Source organism: Pomacea canaliculata, linkage group LG6 (genome assembly GCF_003073045.1).
Source record: "Pomacea canaliculata isolate SZHN2017 linkage group LG6, ASM307304v1, whole genome shotgun sequence".
NCBI lineage: Eukaryota > Metazoa > Mollusca > Gastropoda > Architaenioglossa > Ampullariidae > Pomacea > Pomacea canaliculata.
Genome location: NC_037595.1, coordinates 11,302,386 through 11,315,154, shown reverse-complemented (window position 1 = coordinate 11,315,154; position 12,769 = coordinate 11,302,386). Strand labels below are relative to the sequence as shown.

The following is a 12,769-nucleotide window of genomic DNA, read 5'->3' as shown; positions in this document are numbered from 1 at the left end:
ATTTCATACAAGCCCATGATTGTTTTCATGTCCATTATTTGTACAAAGCACATGCCAGGTATTTTTTAACACTACTAGTTTCCATTTCCCAAATCATTTACATCTACAGGAAAGAAGAACCATATCTGGGACATGACATTTAACCAGCTTAACTACCTTGGTAAGTCTCCTATTGTGCGTAAGCAAGAACACATAAGCATTAAAGTATGTGTGCAGCCATGTACACATACATGCACAACACACATTTCATATGAGAGCAACACACACACATGCAGAGCAGAACAACATATATACAGTGTAGCACAGCACCCCATATCACAGTTTAGCACAGTCAGCACAACATACATAAACACATACATCAGTGAGGTGCTGTTGCCCTGCACATCACGACCATTGCTTGGAATGGTTGGCTTCGGTCCTTTTTTTCCAGCAATCCTTTGTTGGCATTCCTTTGTTTTGGTTTTCTTCCTATCAAGTTTGGTGCATTACAGATGTGCTTTCAAGAACTGTTGTGTTTGTGCTTTAAACTGTGGTATAGTTTTAGGATCTTAATGTGTCCTGTGGTACTGTTATTTTTTTTATTATTATCATCATTATTCTTATTGAACTGCATTTTGTATGTTTATGAGTTGCCATTATCTTTCTCTTTGTCATGCACATCAAGTCTGATTTTATACATTATGGTTTGAGCTGCACAAATGCTGATTTTATGCTCCCTTATTATTTTATTTGCTTCACTAAATTTAAGTACAGTTGAGGTGCTACTTGTGGGGGTAAAGAGGAGTCTGAACAATTCTAGTAGATTCAGTGCTGGGTAGCAAAGGTGGGCTTTTGGGAGTGTGGTATGGTATAAAGCATGCATTATTTTAAAGTTATCTTATTCAGACTTTTCATACTGGGATAAGTTTATTTGCAGAAATAAGGCACGGATAAATCATAAGTAACTGTGCATCAATGTTTTCAGTTCTTAGGAAATAATGATGCTGAGATAATGAGTATTGTGAGATTTGGAGTGCTTAGAATCAGCTTTAGTCCAGCAGTAGACAGTGATAATTTGGTTGTTGTAACTACAAATGAGGAAAAGCATGGACTGAAGTTTCTTCCCACATTAAAAACTCTGCTGCTTTGTGGGGCTTTTTTTTTAAGTAGAAGGAGGAGTGATAATGGGGGAATGAGTTCAAAGCTAGTGTGAGATGTTAAATTAAATCTGTCTATATCTTGCATTTTTGAAAGTCAGTAGGTAAATAGCTTTGTATTGGGGCACAATTAGTATTTTAAAAAATCCACCACTTTTCCCAGGTACAGTTTCTAACTGTCCCCATTCTTCTTCTTGATACTAGTCGCCCCCAGTGGAGCTTAGGGCCGCAAAATGTGTTTGCGGTTTCTGTAGCATTTTGGTTGTTTTTTCTTTAACAGGGTGGGGTCGCTAGCCCCATGCCCAACCCTCCTCCTTCATCCGGGCTTGGGACCGGCAGGTTTCCAGGTGGAGTTAACCGTCCCCATTATTAATCACTTCTCTTAAACCCTAAAAGTCATAAATTCTACTGTGAATCGGAGAAGCACACTGAGAAACAGTATGCATTTTAATGACCTGTAGTGAGGGAAAGTTTTTAAGGGTATATTTTGTTTTGTTTGTTTATTATTGAGCTGCTAAGACCAGTTTTCATCCTTCATTTTGGAACGGCTACCTATAGAAAGTCTTGTTACTTTTTTTGTCACAAACTTTGATATCTAAAAGGGATGCTTGTATCTAAGTCTTCTTTTTTGGACAGATTTTGTTATTTTCTTATTGAATGTTTCAAAAATGTTTAAAATGTTTACCTTTTTTAGCTTTTCTTTCAGAGCTAAAAGGCATTATTTACCTTAACAAGCAATGTATTATTTACTTCATAAAAATTAATGTTTAAGTCATACTTTCATTGCTAGTCACAGATTTGAGGTTTTTGTGTTCTGTAAGACATGCAGTATTTCATCAGTGTGTATGAGACATGTACATATTATCTCTGTCCATACAACTGCAGGCACTTTGTACACATCATGTTTAGTCGGTGTTTGGTGTTTTAAATATAAAACTGTTATTTCTTCTGCATGAGACAGAGTTTAGAGACCCTTATATAGCATCACATATGTATTATTACAAACATAATTATTTTCTTCAATAACTGTTAATTAGGATATATATTTATATATGTATACGCTCACATGCATAGACACACATATTCTCAAACTGAGCTGTCTTAATATAGTTAGACATGACAAAGTCCAGCATAAAAATGTGTTATGTGCAGATCCGCTAACGTCGAAACATGCTTAAATTTACTAGAAATTGTAATAATTTCATGCAACCTGATCCAAAATAATATACTTAGCCTGTGGTCTCAATCAGTCTGCCATCTTGAATAAAAGCAGGCTACGCACAAAATGTATTCTGGAAAGTGTGCACTTTTTTAAATACAGAACTGTGCTATCTATATAAAAGGGAAGTATAAATCCTATTAGCAGAATGGTTTTTTAAAAGCTGCTTCCCTTTATTTTCTTCTGAAAAATTTTTATGACATTAATTTGCATAAGAAAGCAAGTTCATCTCAAGCATGATAAACTACTTTTACATTAGCTAAAACCAACAGAAAGGCACTAGATACAGTGGTAGAATTACCATTTTATGAATACATGATGGAACACACAAATAAAAGAACTCATTGAATTTGCTATTAGCATATAAATAATGAGCCATCATCAAAGTAGACTGTACTGAATGTTTGGGAATAATAACTGTTTCCAGTTGTTAGTCACATTTAGTCCATGTTTTTCTGTAACATAATGTAATCTTCAGCTGACACAGCAAGTCACGGCAGATGATAGTATTGAAAATAAAAGTTTTGTTAGTAATTTTCAGGCTGACCTTTTGACTACTCTCAAACAGTGAAAGCTTAGCTGAATGTTGCTTTCAACTAAACAATGTCAGACACAAAAAAAAAAAGAAGTATACTAACTACAGAGAAACCACTTACTGTCTCTTCTAGGCGACAGTACTATGGTGGCAGGCAACTGACTTTGGCGCTTTAAAAAAAAGCAGTGCCTCCTTAAAAAAACAGGTGAGCCTCGCATAACACATGCCTGTGTGGCTACATCGCCTGGTGCCCACGTGCCTTGACCAAATATTTGTTGTTATGACAGTGGTCATAAAAATCAGCGACTGCTGCTGTGCATTCTGTGTTTGTGTTACTTCTGTACAGCATCTTACTAGCTGGCTGGCTGGCTGGTTCTATCTGTTTCTTCCTGTCTCTTGTGTCCCTGATTCCCTTCCCACCTTGCCTTTTACCTGTGCAGTGGCTTCTAACTCGCTGCTTGGAACTGTATGCCATTTTACCCACAATGCGGATCTCCATTTTATTGGCTGCTCTTTCTTACTCTGTTAGCTGTGGGTTAATCTTTTGGTGGTTCTGGTGATTTGAGACATGCAGCAAGGTATTTCTGAGGTCAAATATTATAGTGCATAGTTTTTTAAACTCTCTGATGCAAAAAGTGCTACTTTAAATTGTAGGAAAAAAGCAAATGAGAGAGTACTTTGAAAGAATTCCATATTCTTTATTACTTTTCAGGATGAGATAGCTTTTGCTGACAGTCTTTCAAAAATTAAATAATTAAGTAATCTATATGAAACAAAAGTTAAAAATAAATAGTTTGTGTGTCTGCTTTTTTTTTTTAACAAACCAAACCAAAGACATACTTAGAAGGCATGGTCAATTCAAATTTTGGGTTGAGTACATCATGGCTTTTTATTAAACATAAAATGTGGAGACCATGGCCACAAAATAAAAATTTTCTGAGTTTATTTGCAGAAATTTTGCTTAAAAATTTTTTAATCTGTCATCAAAAGTTATTTCCCTCAGTATGCAGACTTTGGGTAGTCTCCTTTTAAAGAACTGTCTGTATCTGCATGAGCTTTTGGATTGCATGGTTAAAATTTTCTAACATAGACATAATCTGTTGAGCATTGTGCTGTCTGTGACATGCAGCATCCAGCTGGCATGTATTAGCTTGCATCTTGCTAATCTGTGCCATTTCAGGGCTTGTGAAGCACATTTCAACAACAATCAGAACTAGCACATTCTAAGGTAAAATAAATGCAATGTTATGCATATTGGCCTGTATTCTTTTCTGTAAACATCATTTAAATAATATTAATAACCAGCAGTAACATTGATTTTAGCATTTGAAGTTTTCTTCCAATCCCTTAAAATTTACAGTTTTACAGACAAATTTTTGGTTGTATGCTGACCAAAGCATTATTTTATCTCCAGTAAAGTAACACATTGGCAAAGAAAAGCACTGACCAGAAGCTGGGGTTTTTTTTTCTTTGGAAAAAAAAGTGTAGAATTTTTTACAGCTCATTTACATTTGTGTAGAGCATAAAAGTAATCATTAAATATCTTTGAGAAGCACTTAAATTTGTTCTTTTTATAAGCCTTGCCTACTATAGCCGTCATCGTAAAATGCCATTTCTGGTGTATTCCAGGATTTCATGGGATTTTCCATTCTAGTATTGCGGTATTTTTCAGTAGATTTGTAGAAGGTTTGGGATTTATATCTGAAGATGGTTCTTAAGGTGCTCTGCATGCACATCAACATGTATGTATGCGTGTGTGCATGCTGCATATGGTTAATATTTTTTTTATTAAATTTATTCTTTATATTTAGGTGTTTAAGTTATGGTACATTAGTCCTGTGCTGGTTTATTGGAATCTTTAATGCTATGATTTCAAAGCTATTTCCATCAGTATCATTTTGGTCTACTAGATATTCTACTACTTCATATCTCTATTTCCCAGCCACCCCCCCAAAACAAATTGCTTTAAGATATATACATCTTGTTTGTTCCCTTGCTTATTTTTAGTTCTCCTGTTAACTCATCTTTGTCCTAAGTTATACAACATTTTTCATATTATACAACATATCTTCAAAACATTAGCATTTTTCCTAATCTAACCACAAATATAACGAAGATTTACAAAGTGAATTCAAGATGTTTCCTTTTAAAGTCTATGTGGACTCAAATTCTAAAGTTAGGCCTGTGTCATTAGTAGTTACATAATCTGCTTGTTGTGAAAAATCATCACATGCATGTCATTGCATTCTGAGTAGTCAGAAATTATGTTTGTAATACTGCTGTTTGTTTTCAATCTTTTTAAGCTTTGGGTAATTTTTATCCATTTTTCAAAACCACATTAACTTCAGCTGTATTTTGTGACATTGCTTTATGTTTTTAATGTTAGCATAGCCAACTTTTCCATTTTCATCATTAATGATTGAAGTTTGTGATTATTGTATTAAATTTTGTTCTCTTTGTAAATTTCTTTGATAAATCATAGTTTTGGTAATCATCTTATTGATTTTCTCATTATCTAACAATTTTTGTTGTTGTTGTTGAGGGAAACAGTATTAGCTTCTTTAGGGAAAATTTGTTTTATTTAAGGCATCCAAAATACAGTTATTTGAGGAAAGGGCCTTAATTCTTTCTTGCATTATTCCCAGATTTTGATTTTTTTTTTAATTTTTGATTCAATTTGTTGGTTGTTTCTTGATTCTAGCATTATATGTGATTTCAGGTCGGCCCAACAACCATGCTGGCATTCACGGCACAGGTGCCAGCTCTATCTATCCACAGCCTTACCGCCATTCCGACTACATTTCTGGCACAACTGTGCTGCCAGCTGTCAAAGGAAATAAAGCTACTATGTCTCGTGGTTGCAGCACAGACTTTTGAGCCCCATGTTTTGTGACACAAGCAACATGAAGGCAAAAGAGACCTATGTTTCATAGACAATGACATGACATCCACATCAGCACAAGACCCGGCATGTTTGTGACTGCTGGTCCTGTTGGCTAATGCTACAGTGTCACTGGAAAAGGAACATGTCTGCCACTTGTTATTCCTTGTCATTAGTGGTTCTCTGTCTTGAGCATTCTTTTGTTTCCAAAATGCATTTTGAGATTTAAAAAAATCAGGTTATATTAAATAATCCTCAGTGACATGCAAGATGTAAGAGTGTTTTTATTTTGATTTATATAATATTTGTATTGAAAGTGCTTTGGCCCATCGTTGATGTCATTTATTTAGTTTTTCTGCAGATTGATGTGTAAATTTCAATAGCTCAGACCCCAAATTATGTGTGACATGCTTTTCTGATCTTCAGACCATTATGGTCAATGATATGCATGTTTTGTAGACAATAAGGAATGGCCTGACATTAGCCCAGGTGAAGGGCATTTGTATCCATTGCATTTTATTTGTAACATTTTATTTTCCAAGAAAGGAACAAAAGATGCTGAATGCCATGTTTGACTTAATTTGCATTACTTCTTGGAACATAAAATGTGTGTCAAGACCTGATGTTTCGAAAAGGGTTCCCCTCCACTCCTGCCACCTCCCCCATATTAACCAATATCTATATCTTGGTTTTAATTGTGAGTGGTGCATTTATCAAGTTCCATCTTGCTTAAAGAAAATTCCAGTCATGCAAGCTTCTCACCCTTTGGCTAGAAGGCTGTAGGATATGGACTTAAAGGCTGCTTCTTGCAAGCTATTTGAAAAATAAAAAAAAAAAAGCCAAAACTAGCAAGTGACTGACTGACTAATCCTGTGGTGCATTTTTTGTAAGCATGCTGAATTGAAATCACAAATAGGAGGATTTGAAGTCATGAGGTTAGAATGTTAGACTTCAGAGCAGAAGGTCATAGTTGAGAAGGCTCACTTGGGCCAGAAACTGGAAAGCTCTCTTCCCCACCCAGATGCAAATGGGCGAGTGATTTATCAGGGTAAATACAAAGTGGCAAAACGAGAGGGCTGGGCTTTACCTGCTCTAGACTGTCAACCACTAACCATTAACATCACTATGACTAGTAGGCCATGGGACCCTTACCTTTTCGCTATGTAGACTTTGGTCTGATTGTGGAAGACGCTTAGAAAGAAGGAAGTTGGAATGAAGGATTTTAAAAACAAATTTTAAAGCTTAAGGAGTAACCTGAGTGAAAATTTCTTTGGGAATTTTTAATCTATGAGTGTATAATTCTAGTTCGAGATAAAGATGTTTGATCAGTGTTTTCAGTTTCATTTAGGAATGACTGCAACCTAATTTTCTGTGATGTCACAAAAGGAAGCTCTCTTTTATGACAGTGCCCCATTAATATGAACTTGAAGCTCTCACATTTTTTTCTCAACCCAATTATTAGTGACAGCCAGAAAAAGGATTAAAAATCATGCCAGGTTTTTTTGGGGGGGGGAGTTGCTTTGTCCCATTAACTTTGAACTTTCTGACATTGAGTCAATCATTAATATGTAAACTTTCCAGTTTGCTAGCCTTGCCAGTTATTTACTTTTAATCTAAAGTATTGCTGTGGCCTGTAAAAGGAAAATCATGTAAGCATTTTGTCAAAATTATTGTGTAACTTTGTGCAAAAGGTTTTTCATCTTTTCTTTTTATATTACCATCTTCTGCATTCAGCTCTACCTATTATTTGAAAACATTTGAATCATCATAATAAGTAAACACGCTGACATTCCAGGTTTCTTAAACGAATTAAGCTTCCAGCCAGCCGCAATAAAACTGCAGTTATTTCCATCTGCTTTTGAACTTAGAGCTGAGCTGTCAAAGTCATATTGTCTTTGTTCCATGTTAATGAGGAAGGCTGGAGCCTCTTCACATCAAGTTTTGAAAACATTTATATTTTTCACAGTTGCGTTTATGTTTGTTTCATTTTTTTATGCTAAAGAAAATATTCTAACAATCCTTACAGTGGCTCTTCAGCATGTAACAAGCCATAAGGAGTCAAGCAAAATCTCCTTGGTGTTTTTTCTTTTTTTCCTTCAAGATTTTTCCTCCAACACTGATTTTTTTTTTCGGGGTCTGGAGGTGGATTTTTTTAATGGTTATTTTCCTCAGCATATGCCATCGGATCCTCTGGCTGCATTTTGTTTGTAATTCCAAACACGTTTTGGTTGTGAAAATTATAGGTGAATCATTTCTTCTGAAAACGTAAAGGAGATAGTAGCAGTGAGTGTTGGTCTAGAAGCAGATACCATTCCTACATTCTTGCTCCTCCACTGTCCTAGTCTATCTAGTCATCTCTGCTTTCATTCATAAACATCTCGATCACTAAACAAGGTGAATTTTTTCTGTGTTACAATTGGAACTAATTTAAAATGTGATGATCAAGGAACTGTAGAGTGGAGCATAATCATTGTGGTGATTCAATATTCATTTCAGCATTTTTAATCATGTAGTTGCTTCAATAATGCACTGTATGGCTATATTTGGGTATTATTATTGAAATCATGACATTTCAACAATTATGAGACTGATTATTTGTATCCATTTGACTTGCTGATTTACAGAGTGCTTTGTATGTGTCTTTTGAATGCAGTTTGTAGATAATGTGTTTTTGTTGTTCATATCCAACATTATGGGATATAGCATGTGCTCTCGACAGGCTGTTGTGATCAGTCATACCAAAATTTCTTCAACTTAACATGATAATGTGCCTAAACATTAGTTTGTTCTTCAAGGGTTCTAATTCCCTACTCACAACTACATCTTCCCTTTGTGCTTCTTTCATGCTTAACAAAGGCCAGGGACTGTCAACAGCATATGAGCTGTCCAGAACTACATGCATTCCATTAGAATGTGGCTTCTGGTAACAAGGATTTGTTTGTGCATATGTGTGTATGCGCGAGAGGATGCATCCACTAGAGTATGTATGTGTGTATGGTTAGTTAATCTTTGATATTCTTTGTTCACATACAAAATATTGAATGATCGGAGTTTTTGTTTTCCTTGAAGGTCTCACAAAATAAATGTTGTCATCTTGTCATTGTACATAGATCATTTTACAGCATGTTGTAAATACTGGTTAATGTAAACATGTTTTTATGTGGAATATGATTACAGACTTTATGTTCTGATTGATCTCATGCTCAGCTTGCTTCCCTTGTAGAGAGGACATTTCCCCACCTGTGTTGCTGCAGTTTTTTTGTCTGTAAGTAGACTGTGTAACAAATACAGCTAGAAATTTAAAAGAAGCTTGTGTGTTAAAAGGTTGGGGGACGTCGGAGTATGTCTGTCATCCATTCTGTGTCATAAGTGAAGGCTCAGATCATTTTAGTGACATGCATGCAACAGCTCAAGTTTTCTTTGATCTGGTTTCTGTAGCAGACATTATAATGGCAGCTGCTTTCTGTCAGCAGGAGTGTCAGACGACTGGCATGTCTTGAATTAAGCCACTGCACGTGTACACAGTTGCTGTTTCTGCTGTTGTTAGTACAAAATCGCATCTTAAAACTTCTTAAGAGCATTTTGGAAACATTATGTAAATTTATAGCACCTACCAACAGTTTGCCAAGTAGGTGCCATGATGAATTGGTGAAAAGCAAGTCCCAGCAGCTGACATGATCATTACTAAATTTTTAAAAAAATAAAATGACCCTGATCTAATTTCTGGTTTGGTCCTTTCCCTAAATGTAACAAATTAGTGTTATACCTGACCTCCCCCCACTTCCTTTTTTCTTTTTGAATGAAGGTCTTACTATGATGGGTCGCTCTTTGACAGAAGCATCCACAGAAGTTTAGATCCAAGAGAGCATCAAAATGACGCATCTTATAACTGTAAATGATAAATTATGAAGACACATGCAGTGTGTGTAATGCTTCAATTTCTTACTGCACACCCAAGATGGCACTTTCACACCAGTTTCCAGCATGGCTTTGCAGTCCTGAATTTCTACCATCCCTAAAACACGTCAGTTGATTTTGTTATGTTTCAGATTATTTTATAAGCCCGTTTAAGTATATTAAATGTTTCAGATTGACTTTGTTAAAACGCTATTAGTTTTGCCTGTTAGAAAATGTTACTACTTGTTGCAGTATGTTGGACCAAGAAATACATACCACCTGTCTCTCAAAATACATAGTGACTGTTTCTGTGTTGTGGACAGATTTATATGTTGGATTTCTCAAGGTACTTCAGTGGATGAAGGCAGCAATTGACATAGAATTTAAAATCCGTATTCTGGGTATTTGCGATCTTGTAGTGTGGAGTAAAGAACAAGATTACATCAGCATCCAAATAAGCAGTATGTTCCTGAAGTCGAATTACAGGTTTTGTGGCTGGCTGAACAATGCTGTGCAAGCCTCGACACTTTGCAGGATGAATGCACACAAATCTGGGGGGCAATCACCTTTTTGTCTCCAGTTCTCTTATGGCTTGATGATTTTTCAAGTTCTTAGTCACATAATTAGAAGCCAGTTATCAAATGTTTTGTGATATTTGTTGGGGTTTTTTTTTTTTTTTGTTGCTATGCTGATTTTTTCTGAGTGGTGTCTGTGACAGTGGTTGCAATGTGTAATAGTTTTTTTGTTGAAATCTGCTTTATAAACAGCTGTAAAATTCTGTTTCTACCTTCTTTTTTTTTTGTCAGGAAAAGCACAGTAAAGTCTCTTACTCATTTCTGTCATCGCTTCCAGCTTGCCCCCTTTCAGTATTTATTTCACTTGGCAATCTTTTACTATCAGTGAGTGATAACTGTCTTTGTAAAACAGGTTGACTGTTGAGAAGTTTTTAGACTGTACCAAAGACTGCCACAGCCTGACACCTCAGCCATAGGCATTTTAGTGGTCTTGATGTGTGAATTGATGTAAATAGCTCATTTTTAGATGTTCACTCAGATGTTGCATTGAACTGCAGAAATTTCTTTCCACATGTCTGTTCAGCAGAAAATCATGTTGCATTAAAATTTGGGTCTATGTGCAATTATAGCCTATACAGGGTCGACTCCCCTTGGCAAAATAAGAGCTTGCCTGCTATACGAGAATTCATTATAATTTGCTCTGGTATTATCTAGGCTGTTGCTTTCTGATATGCTGGATGGTGGCTGTTTTGTCTAGTTCAATTACAACACATCAATATTTATCATTTGTATAATGTCATAAAACAAGAAAGGGAAAACTGATTACATGCAGAAAGTAGTTTGTATGACTAGTGGTTTGGTTAAAGATGTGGAAAGTGGAAACAACAGTGAAAAATAGCATGTTAAGTTGGTGAGCTATTTGCTGATAGAGTTAGGAGGGGTTTATTTTTGAAAAAGTTGATGAGGTAAAGATGTAAACTCCTGGTAATTTATTTTTGAGGACCAATATTGTTTATGGCTATTAATCCTTTAGTCAAAGTCAAAGTTCATAAAGGTAAAACTTTTTTTTCCTTCTCCTTCCACCCAGATATAATGCTGTTCCTTCTTTTCTTGAGCAATCTCTCATGTCAAGATAGTTGAGTATATTGCCTGTATTAAATATTTCAGACTGGTGTGGCATCTCTTAAAGCTTGTTTGTGCACAAAGGCCATATAAATAACCTGTTTAAATGAAATAACTTTAATCTGTCTCTCAACTTTCAACGTAAAGACAAAATGCACATTTTGATAAAGATGTTTGGAATTTTTAATGAATTTTTTTGGTTGTTGAAGTGAGAGAGGGGGATTTCGAAGAAAGGGTTGATTTTTGCAAGCTGTGATTGTTATATTTATCACTTGTGTCATACTTGGTATTTACACCTTATGAGCACTAATCTTTCAGACATGCTCTGATTTTCATATTTATGATAAATCAGAAAATTACTTTTTTTTAAAAATCATGATACATAAGCTTCTAGATTTGGCATGCAAAATGGTCTAAATGGTAAAAGATGCAAACCTTGTTTTTCCACAACTCTTCATTACTACCATTGTTTTCCTCTCTTGTGCACACATATATAGCATTTGCATCCATACACAAACATATCTACATCTGTATTTGTATGTCAAAAATTAAAGATACCTTTCTGGGAAAGTGACAAATACTGTAGTGATTTACAGTTCTGCATTTCAGATTTGTGTGTGAATTTTTAGATTGTATTGGCTTGCTGGTGTCAACGTTTAAAGTTCGGTGTATATTTGCATTGAGTAGACCAGGAGTATCAGAACTGCCTAGGTCTTGGTAAAACATCTGTAGGCATGAAGAGAGTTGTGTCAATATTTCTTACTAAGACTTCCTACATACAAAATAGTTTATTTTTCTTCCACATTGTCTTCTACAAAGCATAAAAATGACTGAATAGCACGAGACTACGTCTTGTCGTTTCCAAAACAAGAAAAAGGCCAAGCCTTCACTCGCCCCATTTTTGGTTCGATTTTCTATGTGTACCTCCTTTTAAAATAATAGTTTGGTGTCTATTGCTATTGCCATTTTGTATTGTCCTTTACTCTGCAAGGAAGTGAGAAAGATTCTGTGCATGTAAACATTATGTGCTACCTTTAACTGTATATTGCTTGTGTGAATAAAGTTTTTGGTTTTTATGAAGAGTGAGACTATGTTTCTGGAAACATAAAAAAATAACCCTTACATTCAAAAAGTTAGGTTACAAACAACTGTTTTCAGTTATCTTGCAGCATATTTAAAATAAATTAATAAAACTCATATTTTGCAATTTATTAGATGATATCACAGCAATAGGCCCATTATTAAAAAGAATGATTGCAAACACACGCACACATTTTGCAAAATTTTAAAGTACGGTGACTAGAGATGCAATAACACTCACTGGCACACCTTTGTTCACGTGATAGCTCACTCAGATGCCCGTGTAACAACAACGACAAAAAGGCTATTTGGCAGTCGGTCTGCTGAGAAGCTGCAATAAGCTGCGTTAACAACTTCTTTAACAAGTTCTTGTGGTTTCTGCAG

General features: G+C 35.4%; 1 protein-coding gene across 10 annotated transcripts in view; it reads left to right on the top strand.

Moving 5' to 3' along the window:
- LOC112565627 (palmitoyltransferase ZDHHC9-like) overlaps positions 1-12,387 on the top strand; it is a 35,214-nt gene extending 22,827 nt beyond the window's left edge. For 6 of the 10 annotated variants that reach the window (XM_025241186.1, XM_025241187.1, XM_025241185.1 and 3 more), the window contains 2 exons: positions 110-160; positions 5,610-12,387. In XM_025241186.1, the coding sequence (XP_025096971.1) occupies positions 110-160; positions 5,610-5,767 (209 nt within the window). In that variant the 3' untranslated portion in view covers positions 5,768-12,387. Of the gene's footprint in view, positions 1-109; positions 161-3,023; positions 3,096-5,609 lie in introns of all 10 variants that reach the window. The other 4 variants (XM_025241194.1, XM_025241192.1, XM_025241195.1 and 1 more) reach the window with 3 other exon arrangements.
- Positions 12,388-12,769: the final 382 nt, after the last annotated feature.